This window comes from Notamacropus eugenii, chromosome 3, assembly GCF_028372415.1.
Source record: "Notamacropus eugenii isolate mMacEug1 chromosome 3, mMacEug1.pri_v2, whole genome shotgun sequence".
NCBI classification, from domain to species: Eukaryota; Metazoa; Chordata; class Mammalia; order Diprotodontia; family Macropodidae; genus Notamacropus; species Notamacropus eugenii.
The window spans coordinates 281,627,316-281,646,404 of NC_092874.1; the positions used below are offsets into that span (position 1 = coordinate 281,627,316).

The window sequence follows — 19,089 nt, forward strand, 5'->3', positions numbered from 1 at the left end:
AGCTTTCCCAGATATTATTGTATTACCTCTCAGTGCCCCTGAGAATCTCTAAGACTATAAGCTATAGGCTAGTTACCAATGTGCTTTAGTGGAGGGAGTCTCCTCACTGGGAGTTTCCCATATAGGTGAGGTCAAAATGTAAAGAAAATTTGAGGGGGAGAGGAGAGAGTGAGTAAGGGAAGGAGAAGGAGAGAGAAGAGAGAGAGTAGACAGAGAGAGAGAGAGGAGAGAGACAGAGAGAGGAGAGGGTGAGTGAGGGAAAGAGGAGAGAGAAGAGAGGAGACAGAGAGAGACAGAGAGAGGAGAGAGAGAGACAGAGAGACAGAGAGACCGAGAGAGAGGAGACAGAGAGAAGAGAGAGAGAGAGAGAGGAGACAGAGAGAGGAGAGAGACAGAGAGAGAGAGAGAGAGAGGGAGAGAGGGAAGGGGAGAGAGAGACAGAGAGAGTGGAGACAGAGAGGAGAGAGAGAGGGAGGAAGGAAGGGAGGGAGGGAGGGAAGGGGAGAGAGAGACAGAGACAGAGAAAGAGAATGAGAATATACGTATGTATGTGTATGTACTCCATGTCCACACCTGGACAAGCCTCCTCCATTTTTGCTCTGTGAACATGGGTGCCCCTGGGTTTTACGTACAACTGTTTGGAAGCAAATTTCTGCTCTCTCCTCAGGGTGCAGAATGAGCCCATACCGGTATGGTGGTAAGGACGTTAGCAAGTTGGTACAGTGATAAAAGCCTTGGACCTGGAATTGAGAAATATCTGAATTCAAATCCAGGCTCAGAAACTAGCCAGCTGTATGACCCTGGGCAAGTCACTTAACCTCTGTCTGCCTTGGTTCCCTCATTTGTAAAATGGGGATAATAAAAGCAACTATGTTCCAGGGTTGTTGGGAGGATAAAATGAGATATTTGTGAAACACTTAGCAAACTTCAAAGTGCTTTATAAATGGTGGCTGCTATTAACATTCTTACGAGTAATCTCCCACCCCACCCCCACTTCCCACACACGCTAGAGAAGGTCCTCCAGAGAAGTAGAGGCCTCGGCTCTTCTCTTCCATCTGCTTCTCGATTAAAACACAACTGAGGAGAAGGGCATTAGTCACTCAGAAACAATCAGCTTCAGCAGCAGGCATAAGAACGCTGTGTAAGTGGAGCGCAATGAAGTCTGCACGACTTGGCATTTCCTTGTCTCCCTCTGGCCAGATTTGGCACTTTATGGCCCCTTTGGTGACAGCATCATCTCCCTTCTGAACTTTCACTGACATTTCTTTAAAAAAAAATCAAATTAACATTTTTTTGGATAGCTTTTGTTCATGGATTGAGAACTGGAAAGGACCAGAGAGGCCACAATCCAATGACCTCATTTTTCAGATGGGTAAGTTGAGACTTGCCCAGGGTCACACAGCTAGTTAGCGTCAGGTGGCTTGTGATCAAAAGCCACTGCTCTTTCCAGTGTACAAAGCTGCCTCCCCAACACCTTCATTTCTAAATGCTCATCTTCTCTGGTCCCCTCTTAAGTGAGCCATCTTTATAATAAAAAAAAAAGTAGAGAAGGAAGTTGTTCTGCATATAGACACATTCAAAGAACATGATGGTATATGCACTGTTCCACATTCATAGTGTCCCACCTCTGCAAAGAAGCGGGGGAAGGGGAAAGGGTCTGGACCTACACTTTCATTAATGTGGCCAACTCAAAGATGAGGAAACTCTCTCTACCAAAGCAGGTTGACCCCTTCTTCGCAACTTAGAGACTTAAAAAGTTGTCTGACCGAGAGTTTGTGACATGTTCAGAGTCACACAGTGTGTATCAGAACTGGGGCTTGAACTCTGATCTTTCTGGTTCCAGGGTCAGCTCTCTGTCTACTATAGCACTATGCTTAATACCAAAAGGCATTTTGGAGCAAGGCTCTGCTGATGGCCTATCCTGGACGACATTCAACCCCTTCATTTTTCATATAGGGAAACTGAGGCCCAGAGTGGTTAAGTGATTTTGTCATCAGTCTATATATGGGCGCAGAAAAATCAGCTCATTCCACTCCCCCCACTCCCAAAAAACGCTGGCATCTTGAAGGTTTAAGTCAATGACTATCATTATTTGGGCTACTGGCTCGTTTCAAATGATTTCCTCTTCATATGGGAAACAACAGAGGGAACTTCTGTTGGATGGGAAACAGGTTAACGGTTCAGGCACTTAGCTTTTAAGCAGTGCCCAGGGTCAGGAAGGCAGCCAGCTGAATAAAGAATTCAGCTGGGAGAGGCTTGGAGAGATTGACTGGTTCCAGAGTTTAATCCCCAAACACAATTAGGTTCAGACTTTAACAGTATTTAACAGCCCCCAATACTGGGTGCCTGTGGCCGTCACAGATAGCATTTGGCTTAACAGGATCCTGGCTAATTCAGAAACAACATGACCCCCTGGACTCAGACCCAGGGAGACCTGGCTCCAACATTGTCTGATCAAGTCAAGCCCTCTATCCACTAAGCTCCACTGCCACACTCGGTGCTAAGTAATAGAAGCAGAATTTGACCCTGGGTCCTCTGATTCCAACTCCCTTATGCAACACTGCCTCCTAGGTTACCTCATTGACTTAGATAACTTACTCTCTGGCTTCTACTAAAATTATTTGTGTATGTTTCACCTCCCCTTCCCCCATTAAACTGTAAGGGCAGGAACTGGTGGCTGATTTAATCTTCAGTTTTAGCATCTATCACAGAATTAGCACTCAGTAACTTGGCCGAATGGAGTTAAACTTCATTATGTCTCATGAGGTTTTCCTCTTGGCTTCAAGCATGGAATTCAAACCCACTTATCCTCCCGTCCAAAACCAGGCCACTCAGGCGTAATGGTTTCCTCATGGGACATCCTCCTATGTCCCCCATTCCCTGCCTCGACTGTTTCCTCATTGACAGCCATCTAAGTGCAGAAGCCAGACCTGAAATGCCTTCAGTGGCAATTCTTGAATTGAAATTACACAGAGCAAAATATTTTCTACTTGAAGAGGACTTCTGTTATTTTATTACTATCATAGTTAGGATGGTAACGTCCCTTAGCAGCTGTTTGACTAGTCTCAGCACGTCAGTCTCCTCAGTGCGACCTCACTTCGGGGGGGAGAGAGGGGTGCCTATTTTGCAGTTTCCCCAGGCATCATGCCCAGGACCAACTAATGCTCTAGACAGCTAAAGGGCAGCCTCCAGGCAAACGCTGTAGGAAGCATGTGAAGTGTGACCTACATTTAAGGATTTAAACAGGAACCATTAGAGAAGCTCAACATACTGTCAGGTTTTAGGAAGAGAACCTTAACTAAGAATTAGGAAGATGATGAAAAGGTGTATTTTTCCAGAAGCCCGGAGATGAAACTGAGTTGACAAGCCTGAAATGACTGCTGTAGATCCTCCAAGTTTCTCACAAAGACTGAAAGGCAGGTTTCTGATTAGATCAAGTGATGTGGAAACCTAACAGTGGAGAGTGCTAGGTTTGGAGCTGGGGAGTCTGTGGTCACATGGGACCTAAGGCAAATCACTTGGCTTCTCTGGGACTCAGTTTCCCTATTTGTAAAATGAGGAGATTGGACTAAATGTCTTCTGAAGGCTTTTCCAGTTCAAAATCAATGATCTAGAGAGTTTATTAGCTTCCAGGACTGTTACAGGGTAAAATGTATGTGAATTATCATCATTATTATGTCTGAGAGGAGAGTTTTCTTCTGATCCTATTTCCCACTCTTGCTAAGTTTGATACCCCTATTCACCTCACTCACATCTCAGAGTAAAATAGCTTTGTGACTGTGCCCAGCAGAGTCACAGAATTCATCCATATTTCCCTGGTTCTACATGTCTCTCTCCAAGGTACTAGTAAGAAACTAGACTGGATAGGTTAAGATGATAGAATGTAAAATGCTGCCTGAGGTTTCTGGGTATTCAGAAATTTTAGCAAATTCTATTATAGTTCCTGTAGAAATGTTCAGGGTTTGCATGATAACCAATGTGCTGAGACCTTCCAGGGCAGAGAGTGCCTGGTAACTGCTTGGTATTGAAAAGAACTTGAAGATTTTTTTCCCTCATGCCTGCTAAGGTTTATCATTTTGGGCTTCATACCAAAAGGATTGTCATCCACTGGCTTAGTAAGAGACTCTGAAAAGAGGGCAAAACATAGCCTGCTGAATCACCCAGCACTGTTTTCCCTGGCACTGTGCTCTCCTACCCCAACCAAGCTACTTTTATGAAAATTGACAAGACTACAGCTCAGGATGGCAGGGCCACAGGCAACTCATGAAAGAAGTGGGCCAGCTAGGGTGGATGGGGAAAAATGCTCTTGACTGTACCCTGTGAGGAATGCTCATAGTCAGAGGTCTTGGGGATGGAGAGTGTATGCAGGGGGGAGAAGCTGATGCATTCTAAGATGCTCAGAAAGAATATGTAAGAAAAGATGAAATCTTAGTGGAAACTGCAGGAAAACTCTGATTAAGTAGAAATATATTCTGTAAATATATACATGTATGTGTATGTATACATATAATTGACCAACATTTATTAAGTACCTGCTATGTGCCAGGCACTATATACATATGCATGTATGCATACACATGTGTATGCATGTATATACATCTATGTGTATGTGTATACACACATATATGTATATGCACATATATAAGGAGCTAGGTGGTACAGTACTGGATCTGGAGTCAGGAGGATCTGAGTTCATATTTGGCCTCAGACACTTACTAGGTGTATGACCCTAGGTAAGTCACTTAACCCTGTTTACCTTAGTTGCCTCATCTGTAAAATGAACTGGAGAAGGAAATGGCACATTGCTTTACTATCTTTGCCAAGAAAACCCCAAATCAGGTCACAAAGAGTCAGACACGGTAATCAACAGCAACAATTTGCATGTATATATGCATATGTATGTGTACACACATTTGTTCATAGATTTACAACTTGAAGAGACTTTAGAGGCCATTGAATCCAACCCCTCCCATTTTACAGATGAGGAAACTGAGACCCAGAGATTAAATGATCTGTCCAGGATCATTTAGCTAATAAACATTTAAGGACAGGATATTTTATCTCCTGAGATAGAATGTTAGCTCCTTAAGAGTCTGGGCTTCTGCCCTCTCCCTTCTGTCTTTGTATCCCCAGATTCCTGTACGGTGCCTGGAATACAATAGTCACTTAATAAGTTCTTGTTGATTGAATGCCTAAGGAAAGGAAGGGGTGTGTTAATAAAAGTCTAGATAACTGGAGACTAAAGGGGCAACTCTTCTTTATTTTTACCCTCATTGTTGGAAATCTCTCTAAAATGTGTTTGTTTTTTTCTTTGTCACATAGCAAGGGCTCTCTCTTCTAGGGCCATCTTGTATTCTTTTGGAATATGTTGTATGTCTCATTAGAATATAAGATCCTTGAGGGCAAGGACTATTTCACTTTTGTGTTTGTATCCACAGCATTAAGCATAGGTCCTGGGTATGTGGAAAGGGCTTAATAAAAGTTGTTGAATGACTGGCTACTTGTTATGGGGTAGAGGAAAGGAGGATTTAGGGGAAATGACTGACTTGTAAAGAAGAAAAAAGGAAAAATTAAAAATGGATTTGCCTTAGGACATAGAGTAAGGTTCATTAAAAGAGAAAAAGATTTCTGTGGGCATAGAAAATGCTGTAGTACCTCAAGTTCATCCATCCTTCTCAACATAAACGATGATTATATCAGATTGTAGAAAGACTCCATGGTCTGGTGGAGAGAGCCAGCCTTGGAGCCAGGAAGACCTTGTTTTTGAATCTCCCCTCTGACATAGACTGTCTGTGTGACTCTTAATAAGTGGCTTACCCTCTCAGTGCTCTATAGGCATAAATTGCACCTTAACAGGTGCCAACCTGCACTGGTAGAAGAGGTTTCCTCACTTGCGAGTTTTCTATGTCAGTGAAATCACAGGTCTAATCTTTAAACCTGTTAGACTAGAGTTATATTGGGTGTAGGAGATTGGGTCAAATGTGTATTCATCTCAGTATGTACTCATTCCAGGATATAGGTGGGAAGTTTTGACTCTGGTAGGTCAGTGGAGCCATGATCTCATGGCTGTGACTATTCCCTGCATGCTTTTGATCTGGTATAAGACTTATCCATGCTTTTTTTCTTAACTCTTCCATTTGTTGTTTGGCTATTTCAGTCCAGTCTGACTCTTCATGACCCCATTTGGGGTTTTCTTGGCAAAGATATTGGAATGATTTGCCCTTTCCTTTTCCAGCTCATTTTATAGATGAGGAAACTAAGACCAACAGAGTTTGGTGGCTTGTCCAGAATGAGACTGTTAGTGTCTGAGATCAGATTGGAACTCTAGTCCTAGCACTCTGACCACTGTGCCACCTAGCTGCCCCTAACTCTTCCACAAGGAATTTTATACAGCGTTTTGGGTGTTTTCTTCTGTATCACAGACCTAGAGTTGGAAGAGACCCCAGAGGCCTTTTAGTCCAACCCTCTCATTTTCCAGAAGAGGAAACTGAGACCTGGGGGGTAATTAAGTGATTTGCCCTAGATCAAACAAGTAGGATTTGCATCCTCTGACTCCACAGCCAGTGTTCTTCCCATCGTATCTCTGCTAATTTCTTGAGAGATTTAGCATAATACTTGGTCAGTCCACCTGTTTATTCCTTACTCCAGTGACATGGGTCTTTCCCCAATCATCTGTGCCATAGAATGCCAGGATTTTGGAAGGACTCCAGTGACCACAAGTCCAACCATACACAGAGAGTCCCCTCCATGGTAAAACCAACAAAGGGCCATCGAACCTCCATCTGAGGACCTCCAGGAGAGGAGCAGCAGCCAATTTCACCTTGGACAGCTGTAGTTGTTAGAAAGTTCTTCCTTATAGGAAACCTAAATTTGTCTCATGGCAACTTCTGCCCTTGGCTCTTTATTCCACACTCTCTTCTACTCAGATCTTGACATCACTTTGCATTTATCATCATTCTCTTTCCCTCCAAAAGTGAGAGGGCAGAAATGACCGTCTCAGATTTGTGGGTGGTGCTATCCGTGTCTTGATGAACCTGGGCTTCTCTTATAGATCAGATATCTCTGGCTGACTTCATGGAGTGCCACCCCGAGAATCAGGATAATCTTGGAGTATAATTTTCTCCTTAGACACTTACTAGCTGTGTGACCACAGAGAAGGCTCTCTACTTCTCTCATTTTCATTATCTGTAAAATGGGCATAATGTTATTACTCATAACACAACACTGAATTGGAAAGCACTTGGTCACCCTTTAAGTACTATATAAGTATTATTATATAGCAGGAAAATAGCATTTCTTCATAATCTGACATTGAAACTTAAAATAATGACTTCTATCCTGCTTCCCTCCCCTCCCAAGAAAACTGACTCAGAACCATTGGTATCATCTTGAAGTGACTCCAAAGAGATCTGAGAAGAGGGAAGATAAACTGGTGATTATAACTTTGAGCAGAACTCATCTTGAATTTATATAGTAAAGGTTACAGATTCATGGTCACATTACTTCCCAAGTAATAGACTTTCAACTGATCTCTTGTGGTTTCATTCTTTCTCCACCTCTAATCTATTCTCTGTACAGTAATACAGCAGACGAAACACTCTTGTGAAAGCATGAGGCAGAACACAACCTTTCCCATTCCATGGCTCCCTAGTGCCTATAGAATTAAGTGACCTCCTTCCCTGGTTGGGATTGGTTCTACAGTCTGGTTCCCACCTACCTTCCTGACCTTTCCACATTACTTTCTGGCTTATGCCTTCTTTACATGTTGGCCAGATTGGAATCCTAGCAGTTTCTCATTTCTTGTTGCCCTTTCTCACCTCCCTGGCTTTTGATAGACCATCTTCCAATCTTGGTACGCACTCCTTCCACTCAGTGCACAAACATCCTGCTAAGTTCCAGGGATACTTGATAAACTCCTTACCTTCTTTTAGGGCCAAGTTTGGGTGCCACTTTGTCTATGACACCTGCCTTGAGTCTCCAGTCCTCTGATGACACTGATCTCTCCTTCTCAATTTTTCTTAAAGCATTTCTGTTTAAATCTTTCCTTTGCCCCTATCAAATCCTGCCACATACTAGGCTTATTTGTGTATTTGTCTCTTTCATCATCTTTGGATCCCCTACGTACCCGATACATATCATGCATTTACTAAATCATTAAAAAAAATAACATTATAGCTTTAGGAGATTTCAGAGGCCATCTAGTCCAACCCTCTGTTTTACAGAGGAGGAAACTGAGGCCAAGGGAGGTGGTGTCACTTGATCAGGGTCGCCCAGCTATTAAGTATCTGAAGGTGGATTCCTGGGAACCTAGAATTAGAGCTCAAAAGGATCTTACAAGTTATAGTGTTGAATCCCCTCATTTTACAGATGAGGAAACTGAGGCACAGATAGGCTAAGTGACTTGTTCAGAGGCTAGATATTTTAATTCAACTTTATAGAGGAAGAAAGGGAGGCAGATAAAGTTTGAGGGACTCACCCAATTTAAGGCATTAGATCTAATCAACACTGAAGTTCTTCTTAAGATGGGAGAATATGCCAGACAGAATATGCTATAACTAAAGCTTCAAATTGCACTAAGATTTTTGGGCCAAACCATATTTTAAGAAATAAGTATTTTTCTTAATATTTAGATGCTTCTGTGGGTCCAGGAAAGGCATGGACCAATAATAGGGGACAGTCTGGTACAGTGCACAGAGTGAGAAAAACCTGGGTTCTAATCCTGTGGCTGATTCTTGCTAACTATGTGACCCTGGGGAAGTCATTTCCCTTTTTCTCAACCTAAATTTCCCCATATGTAAGGTAAGAGAGTTGTTATTTGATGGCCTCAGAGATCTCTTCCAACTCTAAACCTAGGAACCTATGATATTTTAAATTTTTCATTCGCTTGCAGTGGAGACAGGAATGCTTTTAGCAAGAGGGGGATAGTGAAAAGCCTCCTTGCCTGAAACATAGGCAGCTTTACTGCATTCTTTCCTTCAGAGGAATCAGGATAATATTTCACTGCTTTGTTCTGGTCAGGACCTTTTCTGTAAAAACTGATGTTCTTTTCATTCATTCAGTAGACATTAAGTGTCATGGTACTGCTAAGCACTGGACTTTTGATTTCATTGGTCATAGGGGACTCTTGGTGAGAAAACTCCTCCTGCCAGTTCGGGTTGACACTAAATTTGTCTTGAGGCAACTTCTACCCTTGGCTATTCATTCTGCTATCTCTCCTGCGCAGATCTTGACATCACCTTGCATTTATCATCATTCTCTATCCCTCCAAAAGTGAGAGGGCAGAAATGACCATCACAAATCTGTGGGTTATGCTACTTGTGTCTCGATAAACATGGGTTTCTCTTATAGATCAGAGATCTCTGGCACATTGGATAGAGTGCTACTCTGAGGATTAGGTCTCTGAGATAACTGATCTCCAAGCACTGCCCAGAACACTGAGAAGTGAAGTGACTTTGCCCATGTTCCTACAGCTGGTCCCTACCAGATGTGGGATTCCAACTCATATCTTCCTGAATCCAAGCCCAACTCTCTAGACACTGCCGGAACTACTTTTTGGTTAATATTTATTTTACTGAATGTGGCCCCTTTTATGTACAAGATCCCACTGAGAATAGACAGAGGAGGGAGATGGGGAACAACGTCCTTCATGCACAGCCACCCACTATCGTGACGATCCTTCAAACAAAGCCGAACCTTCTGGTGCACCTTGCCCTGCTGGCTGCTAAATTTTTCCATTGCAAGGGAAAGGAAAGACAAGCTTGATTAAAAATATCAAAGGCAGCGAGGGTAATGTGCAGTCTGAGGATTAGGAAAGTGAGAATTAACAAGGGTCTTGCTGCAAAGTCACGTCTCTTCAATGTTGTTTTTTTTGAGGGGAAAAATAATCTTTTTTTTATGCTTCAGCTCCCCTGAATGGAGCTCTCTCTAAAGCTTGAGAGAACTAGATATTCACATAATAGGATGCATCTGAATTATTTCTCATCCAGTGAGCATAGTTCTATTTGTGGGAAATCAGCCCAAGGATTATCAAAAAGAATTGACTTGAGGTAGCTAGGTGGTGCAGTGGATAGCATCAGTCCTGGAGTCAGGAGGACCTGAGTTCAAATGTGACCTCAGGCGTTTGACACTTACTAGGTATGTGACCCTGAGCAAGTTGCTTGACCCTGATTGTCTCACAAAATAAAAAAAGAAAGAATTGACTTGTTGACTTATACTTTAGGTGAGTCTCCTTCCTCTGGCTACTTCCCCTAGGAATGCAGAGGATGACTTCTTCACTCTTTATCAGGTGGTTTTTGTGTGATATGTACAAACAATTACTTGGTGGCCAAGCTTCAGGCTGTATTAAGCCAGGAAGCATGATATTGTGGATAGAGCTGGGAATCCTGGAGCTGGAATGCTATCTCTGATGCTTGTAGCTGTGTGACCCTGGACAAGTCATTTCTCTGAACTTCAGTTTATTCATCTATAGAAATATAATAGCCCTGAGCTCACACAGTTATTTCATAGACTCAAAGATGTAGGTCTGGGAGGGGCCTTGGAAGTGATTTAGTCTAACTCATTTTATAAATGCGGAGAGAGAGGTAAAGAGACTTGCTCAAGATCTTATAGGGAGGAAATGGCCCCTCTCAGTCTGACACTCCAAGTTCAGGATCTTTTCTATTGCTTCCCTCTCAAATTGTGATTATAAATGAAATAATACAAAATGCTTTGCAATGAAAGCTGCATGTAAATGTGCGATAATTATTATTTAGCTAGGCTGGGTGATAGATGTATAGGCTCCCCTAAACTTGAAGCCTTTTCATCTTGGTGGGGCCTTCAGGAGCTTCAGATGTGGCCTTGAAGAGTCCAGGGTCATCTCTGCTTATGGAAGAACCTATACCCTATGTGGACTTTAGTGGAAGAGTTACAATATAACAAGCAAGCAAGCATTAAATGCCTACTGTGTGTCAGGTGCTGAACTAGGGGCTGGAGATAGAAAGCCTTAAACTGCCTTAGGGCCCTGAGCCCTTAGGTAACCTAGCTAGGGCTGTATGGCTGTCTCATGTCAGAAACAGGACTGGCCTTCTATCTCTCCTCCTCACACACAATACTCAATCTCCTATTTCCATGTATTTGCACGGGCATGTTTGCTAGGCACTCCCCCTCCTTAGCTCCATCTCATAGAACCCCTCTTTTCATTCAAGATGGGTTTAAATGCTGCCTTCCACATGGAGCCTTTCCTGATCCCCAAACTGCAAGTGCCCTCCCTCTCAAACTACCTTGTATTTTGTTCTTCGGTCTTTTCAGTCATGTCTGATCCCATTTGGGGTTTTCTTGTCAGAGATATTAGAGTGGTTTGCCATTTCCTTTTCCATCTTATTTTACAGATAAGGAAACTGAGGCAGCAGGGTTAAGTGACTTGCCTAGGGTCACACAGCTAGTAAGTGTCTGAGGCTGAATTTGAACTTGTGTCCTCTGTACTCCAGGCCTGGCACTCTATGTACTATGATGCCATCTGGCTGCCCATCTTGTATTTAACTCCTTTGTATTTATTTATCCTCTTTGAATTTCTTCTGTGTATACATACACATACATGTGTGCATGGATAAGATACATATATATATATCTTATCCTTGCCTACTCTTTCTTCTTCGCTCTCCCCCTTCCTCCCCTTCCTACTCTTTCTCTCCTTCCTCTCTTCTCGATCTCTCTCTCCCTCTCTCTTTTTTCTCCCTCCCTCCCCCTCTTTCCTTTCTCCTTTCTCTCTCTCCCTCTCACCTTTCTCTCTCTTCCTCCTTTCCCCCTCTCTCTCTCCTTTCTCTTCCTCTCTCTCTCTCCTCTCTTTCCTTCTCTCTTCTCTCTCTTCCTCTCTCCTTTCTCTCTCCTTTCTCTCTCTCTCTCTTGCCTTTCTCTCTCTTCCTCCTTCCCCCCTTTCTCTTCCTCTCTCTCCCTCTCCTCTCTCTTTCCTTCTCTCCTCTCACTTCCTCTCTCCTTTCTCTTTCTTCCTCCTTTCCCCTTCTCCTTTCTGTCTCTTCCTCTTTTCTCTCTCCCTCTCTCTCTTCCTCCTTTCTCTCTCCCCCTCTCTCTTCCTCCTTTCTCTCCCTCTCTCTTTTCTCCCTCCCTCTCCTTTCTCTGTTCCTCTCTCTCCCTTTCTTCTCTCTCTCCCTCTCCTCTCTCTTTCCTTCTCTCTCTTCCTCTCTCCTTTCTCTCTCCCTTTCTCCCTTCCTCTCCTTCTCTCTCCTTTCTCTCTCTCTTCCTCTCTCTCCCTTTCTTCTCTCTTTCTCTCTCCTCTTTCTTCCTCTCTTCTTCTTCCTCTCTCCTCTCTCTCTTCCTCTCTTTCTCTCTCTCTTCCTCTATGCTTTCTCTCTTTCTTCCTCTCTCCTTTTTCTCTCCCTCCTTTCTCTTTTTTCCTTCTTTCTCCCCTCTTCTCCTTTCTCTCTCTTTTTTCCTCTCTTTCATCCTCTCTACTTCTTCTCTCTTTTTCTCTCTCGTTCCTCTCGCTCCCTCTCTCTTTTCTCTCTGTCTCTCCGTCATTAGAATGTAAGGTTCTAGTGAGTAGGTTTTATTTTATTCTTTCTGTTTGCATTTCTAGCACAGTGCCTGGAACACAGTAGGTGCTTGATAAATATTTGCTGATTGATAGGACTTGGCTCAAGTATTTGATTACAAGGTTACACTGCTATGTTACCTCATAGCTAATGCTAATTCTCATGCTAATAAAGAGATATAGATACAGGTATGCAGGTGAACACACAAATGACCACAACACTTTAAATATATGTATTTATACACTGTGAAGCAGTAGATAGGAAGCCCTGGGTTCAAATGCCCACCTCTGACTGGCTATATGATCCTGGGCAAGTCCCTTAATATTTGTCCATCTTAGTTTCCTTAACTGTAAAATGGGAATAATGTTAGCCCCCATCTCCCCAGAATTGTGAGGATCCAAAGAGTTAATTGTAAAATGCTTAGCACAGTGCCTGGCACACAGTAGCAGCTTAATAAGCTTGTTCTCTTTCCTTCCATTTTCCTCTTTGTTCCTCCAGGTGACACTTTAAGATTGCAAGTTGCAGGGAAAAGGTCTGACCTCGATAGGCAGTGAGAGTTTTCTTACCTGGGCTTTCCGTGAACCAATGAAATCCTGAGTGTGATCTCTACTCCTAGCCTTAGAAATAAGGAAATGATGTAGATAGAGTACATTGCCACCTTTAGAGTGTTAACACACTCCAGTTATTATGGCTAGGGGAGGTCTATACATTTATGTACATAATGCACCTATCAGTTGACCTTGGTGGTAACAAGATATATCAGAAGAATGACTTACAAAATGTCCGTGGACTCTGCCAGGCAGCGAGCAGCCTCTCCAACGAACCATATTTTCTTTTATAATAATCCCTCTCTGATTTAAGGATGTGATCTGGCCATTAAGCCGTGAATTTCTTCATGATTCCCCATCAGAAGCCATGCAAGAGACTTCTACAGATGTTTATTTAAAAAGGCTTTAAAACTTGGACTGAATATATAGCTGCCCTACATAAAGACAGAAAGTCTCTGGTCAAAGAGGAGAAATGGGGGTTTAAAACATTTTTTTTGGAGGGTCAGCAAGGCCTTTCTCATCTTTAAAGACTGCTCAAAGGCCCAGGTCCAAGCTGGTCACCTCTGCAGATATTTTGGGCATGAGCCAAAGTATGGTTTCCCAAGGATTACTGAAATGGTGGATTTCAGCAGGGTGGAGGGGAGAGAGAGAGAAAAGGACAAGGCTAAATGTTTGGAGCTTCTAGAATACTCTGGCCAGTTTCCTACCTTTATACACTTTACATGGCTAAACTTTAAGGTTCAGGAAGCATTTTTCCAAGGAGTACGTGACACAAATATTTGCATCCCTTTTTTACAAAACAGGAAACTGAGGTCTAGAACATTGAAGCCACCAGCAAGTGTCATAAACCTTTCCAGTAATAATATGAGGAAGTATTTATATAGTGCTTAAAGGTTTGCAAAGCACTGTGTATATGTTGTCTCCTTTGAGCCTCACAGTCATCCAGGGAAATAGGTGCCATTATTATCCCCATTTTATATACGAGGAAACAGGCTGAGAAAGATTAAGTGACTTGCCCAGGATCAGACAGCTGGTAAATGAGTGAGGTAGGATTTGAACTCAGGTCTTCTTGCCTCCAAGTCTACTATAACATCTAGTTGCCTTCACTAATCTTTTTTTTTCATTTAAGAAATAAATTTTTTTCTCAATTGCATATAAAATAATTTTTAACATTTTTTTTTAAATTCCAATAATCCTCAAAAATTGTTACATTTACATTGGACTTCAAGGCTTACAAAGGATTTTATACACACACACACATACATACACACAATCTCATTTGATTCTATCAACTTTGTCAAGGAATTATAGAAGTTATAGAAGTAGGTAAGTTTCTCCTCTTCCTCCTTCATAACTTACAGTGACTTATGATTTCATTAGCTCAGGGAATTGTTAGTCAAGAAATTCCATCTCTTAGTGCCAGTCAGCATCTTCTAGTTGTTTAGAGCACTGATGTTAAGTGACTTGCCCAGGGTCATACAACCGCTGTGACAGACACACCTTTAATCCACCTCTTTGTAACTCTTAAGACTAATATGCCATTTGTTAAATGAGGGATTCTTAACCTGGGGTCCACAGAGCCCTCTGATGGATCAATTTCAGGAGGTCTGTGAGCTTGTTGTTCTAAAGAATATTTTGGTAACTGGGATCATCGCCAGTGTCTTGACTTGTCATGCCACCAGATTTGGATGACTCTGGAAGAGAGTCTCTGTCTCACTTAAATCCAATTCATGAGCAGATCAAGACATCACTCTTGAAATGTCATTGGTCCTCTTCCAGAAAGAAGGATCGACAACACTGCGATAACTATTTCAATTATAACTGGTTTCTTTTGCAATCCTATGTATTTTCTTTTATATATTTAAAAATACTTATTATGAGAAGAGGGACCCTTCTGACTTCACCAGATTCCAAAGGGCTCCATGACACAGGAAAAAGCTATGGAGCCCTGTGACTTCATACATCTGATATAAGGAATTCCTCTCCATCACTTAAGGTCAGCGTCTTCCTAGGGCATTGATGTTGCAGTTTGTGTCACAGCCAGCATGAAAATCAAGTGTGGAATTTGAACCCAGCTCTTTAAGATTCCAAGATTACCTTTCCACTGGTTAAGTGGCATAAGGGAACCCCAATGGTCTAATTTGATCTCTCTTTAGATCCGCTGTGAGGAAAAATATACACACTTAAGTAATGGATTGTTTTTTTTTTTTTTTTAAAGCTAAAACCTGTGACCTTAGCACAGGGATTTCTAGGTCTGGTCAGGGTGTTAAGCAGAGTGGATGTCAAGTGCTTCTTAATGGAGATCTTGGTGTAATTACAGTGAGGTCACCATCTGAGAGATGTGCAAGGTTTCTGGGTAAAATGTTTTTTTTTTCTTGTTAACATCACAGCAGGGAGCTGAGGCTGTGCTCTTAGGCAAGGCAGTGGGCCAACTTTTGACCATCTGGAGCCGGTTCCCTGAGAAACCACCATCCTGGCTTGGCTTTTCCTGAAAGGGGGCGGAAAGACAAAGGCCGAATTTCCAGCTGAGATGTCAGAAGAGAGGTAAGCTTGAAACATGTGCACACACACATACACACACACACACACATCTGGAGAGGGAGACGGAGAGACTGAAACCTCATTGTCTGCAAATTGAACAACTGCGTTTCAGGGAATGGCAAGATCTGACTAATTGCTTAATTTGCCAGGTTTAATGGGGTTGTGAACAGGAGGGAGGGAGGAGAGAATTTATCCTTTTGTGGATTGCATGGAGCTACTTTAATTAATGCATTAATAGGGCAAAGCTCTTCTGAGGGAATTCCTAGTGCAGGGAGTCCCTCAATCTATAAGACCTGTAACCTCTCTATAGTTTAGGAGATGAGTGAATTGTCCCAGGAATATACTTTTAAAAAATCTGATTTCCATGGTATAGGGAACCAGGAAGGAAAATTTCTCTATAATGCAGAGCCACAGCTACTTTGCCATTTAGAGAGCTGTCCAGGTTACTGAGAGGTTAAAGTGATTTGTTTTTTCAGGGTTCCACAGCATATGGGCAGTTAAGTGGTGCAGTGGATAGTGCTGGGTCTGGAGATATTTACTAGCTGTGTGACCCTGGTTAAGTCATTTAACACTGCCTCAGTTTCCTCACCTGTAAAGTGAGCTGGAGAAGGAAATGGCAAACCGTTCCAGTATCTTGGCCAAGAAAACTTCAAAGGGTCAGAAGAGTTGGACATGAATGAAAAATGACTAAACAACAGTAACAGTCACTAAATCTATCTCTTCTTTTAAAAGGAGAAAGAGCTTGCGGGGAGTATGTGTGTGTACATATATGTATATGTATATTTGTGTGAGAGACTTGTGTCTTAACCTCTTAATACTCTGCCCACCTTCCCTAATCCCTGAATATTTCCATTTTAAGAGAGGAGCTTGTCAATAAATCTCTGATGGGTAGATTGTATGTAGGAGACTCTTTTGAGGTGTGAGAAGGTCCTGTGTGAATTTGGTTAAATTATTTAAGCTCTACCTGCCTCATTTTCCTCACTGCAAAATGAAGGGGTTGGATTATTGACCTCTGAGATCTATGAGCCTAGGAATCTTCAATAGATATCATTCTGAGTGCTATAGAACCCCTTCCACGATGAGCACATGCCTTAGGGAGCCAACTTTTTTTTTTTTTTTTTTTTTGTTGCTAGTAATTAGTTTTACTGGGATTAGATAATCCAAAACATTGAATACTGTAGGAAGCAATGAAAATGAAACTTGCTTCCAGCTGGACTTTGGAAAAAGATTCTAAAAAGAAATAGCTGTCCTTGGTATAAGAGGAAGGAGCTGTCCTTGGTATTATAGGAAGGGATTTGTTAAGCCAAAAAGTTTGGGCGGTAAAAGAAGAAACGTAATACTCCTGAAACTCATGAGAGAGAGAGAGAGAGAGAGAGAGCGCTTAAAGCCCTGCAGTCCTGCAGTTCATCTGGGTGTAGCACCTGGCAAAGCAGTTCTATTACTCAGATAGACTTTCAATAGAAACAAATGCCCAGGACTCACCACATCAAAGGCTGTGAACACGTGGCAGTAATGGTGATTTGATTTCAAGTCTTTTGTAATATACGCAAATGTGGAGAGATCCTCGGGATCCTGAGCAGCACAGGAGATGTTCCGGATTTCGTGCTCAGCAATAATGTTCTGGAAGAAAAAATAAAGACACATTTCTAACCTTTTTTCTCCCCAGTCATAAGAACAAAAGACTCTTAAATGAAGTGGGCAGTGGTAGTAGCCTTGTATGCTGAAATTATTTTACAGTATCCAAACCAATCCAAACATTTATTGAGCAACTAGTATGTGTAAATCCCCGTGTTAGGAACAGGGGTACAAAGACATGATGAAGAATGGTCCCTGCCTTCAGTGAGCCTGCTTTCTATTGGGAAGATAGAACTTGTAAACAGATTAAATATAATAATAGCATTTTTATAGAGTTTTAAGGTTTGCAAAATTATTTTACAACTATTGATCTCATTATGCATATAATGCATATTCATTATATGCATGTGTTACTCTATAGTCATCATATAATATGTTGTATATGTAATGCATTGGCTAGCACATTGCCTGGCACATAGAAGGTGCTATATAAATTCTAGCTATTATTATAATATTATTACGTATATATACATACATATATATGAGTGTATATATATGGCTGTACGTAGGCATACCTGTATGTGTATAAATTAGCACCAGTGCCTGGCAAATAATAGGTACTATCTAAATTCTAGCTATTATAACAATATTATTACATAGATTTGTATATATACGTGTGTATATATATATATATATATATATATACACCCATATATGTATGTATGTATATGTATGATATATGTATCTATATAATTCATTAGCACCGTGCCTGGAAAATAGTAGATGTTATGTAAATGACAGCTATTATTACATCATTATTATGCATATATAATATATGGTATATCTATATCTATCTTCTCAATCTACCTACCTGCCTACTACCTACCTCTCTCTCTCCCCTTCTTCCTTCCCCTCTCCCTGCTCTCTCTCAGAGGGAGGGAAAGGGTACTAAGGGATCACCCATGGGTGCTGATATATCTTAAAAGAAGCTAGAAAATCTTAGGTGTCATAGTGGGGAGGGAAGGCATTCCAGGCATGAGAAACAGCTTGTGCAAAGACCTAGAGATAGAATATGAACTCAGAGGAGAAGCAAGCGGACAGTTTGACCAGAGGATGGAGTCTTTTTATGCAATAAATCTGGAAAGATTTAGATTATTCAGGGCTTGGAACCCCATGCTCAGCAGTGTGTAATTTTTACCATAGGGAGCTTTTGAAAGTTCTTGAATATGATCTATACAACTTCAGGCAAAAAAGGATGACAGGAATTAAATGGAATGATAAGAATGAAAGCTCTTTGAGGGTAGGAACTTTCCCTCCCTCCCTCCCTCCCTCCCTCCCTCCCTCCCTCCCTCCCTCCCTTCCTTCCTTCCTTCCTTCCTTCCTTCCTTCCTTCCTTCCTTCCTTCCTTCCTTCCTTCCTTCCTTCCTTCCTTCCTTCCTTCCTTCCTTCCTCTCTTGTCTTCGTATCTCCAGTGTATGACATGTAAATGTTTTGAATTGAATTGTATATTTTAGTTTGATTTTGAACTCCTGAAAATAACGGTTCCCCAGAGCCTGGAGCATCTGTATAGCATGAACTCCGCAGCAAACATTCCCAGGCCCTGGCTGGAAATGCTTCATTTGTCATGGTGCCTCAAAGGTGAAATCTGAAAGTCCACAAGTGCATGTAAAATCCATCTCTGCTGTCTTAGAAGAGCCCCTTTGCCTTGTTAACCCTTGTCATCTCTCAAAAAAGGTCACTGCGCTTCCTGTACCCAGATTACTTTCTAATGCTACAACCTGAAATAAATCTTTGGCAGCTTGCCATGAGGGAGGAGCCCGCCTGTTGGTACCTAAAAATACTTTAAAAACATCTGGCTGCTGCCAACAGCACCAGTGAACACTTCGTGTTCTGCACAC

The 19,089-nt window shown here is 42.0% G+C and overlaps 1 protein-coding gene across 3 annotated transcripts in view; it reads right to left on the reverse strand.

The window, feature by feature from the left end:
- Positions 1–19,089, reverse strand: part of ANKS1B (ankyrin repeat and sterile alpha motif domain containing 1B) — a 1,189,006-nt gene that overhangs the window by 25,460 nt on the left and 1,144,457 nt on the right. For all 3 annotated transcript variants that reach the window (XM_072655667.1, XM_072655669.1, XM_072655668.1), the window contains one exon: positions 17,099–17,236. In XM_072655667.1, coding sequence (XP_072511768.1) covers positions 17,099–17,236 — 138 coding nt within the window. The remainder of the gene's footprint in view (positions 1–17,098; positions 17,237–19,089) is intronic.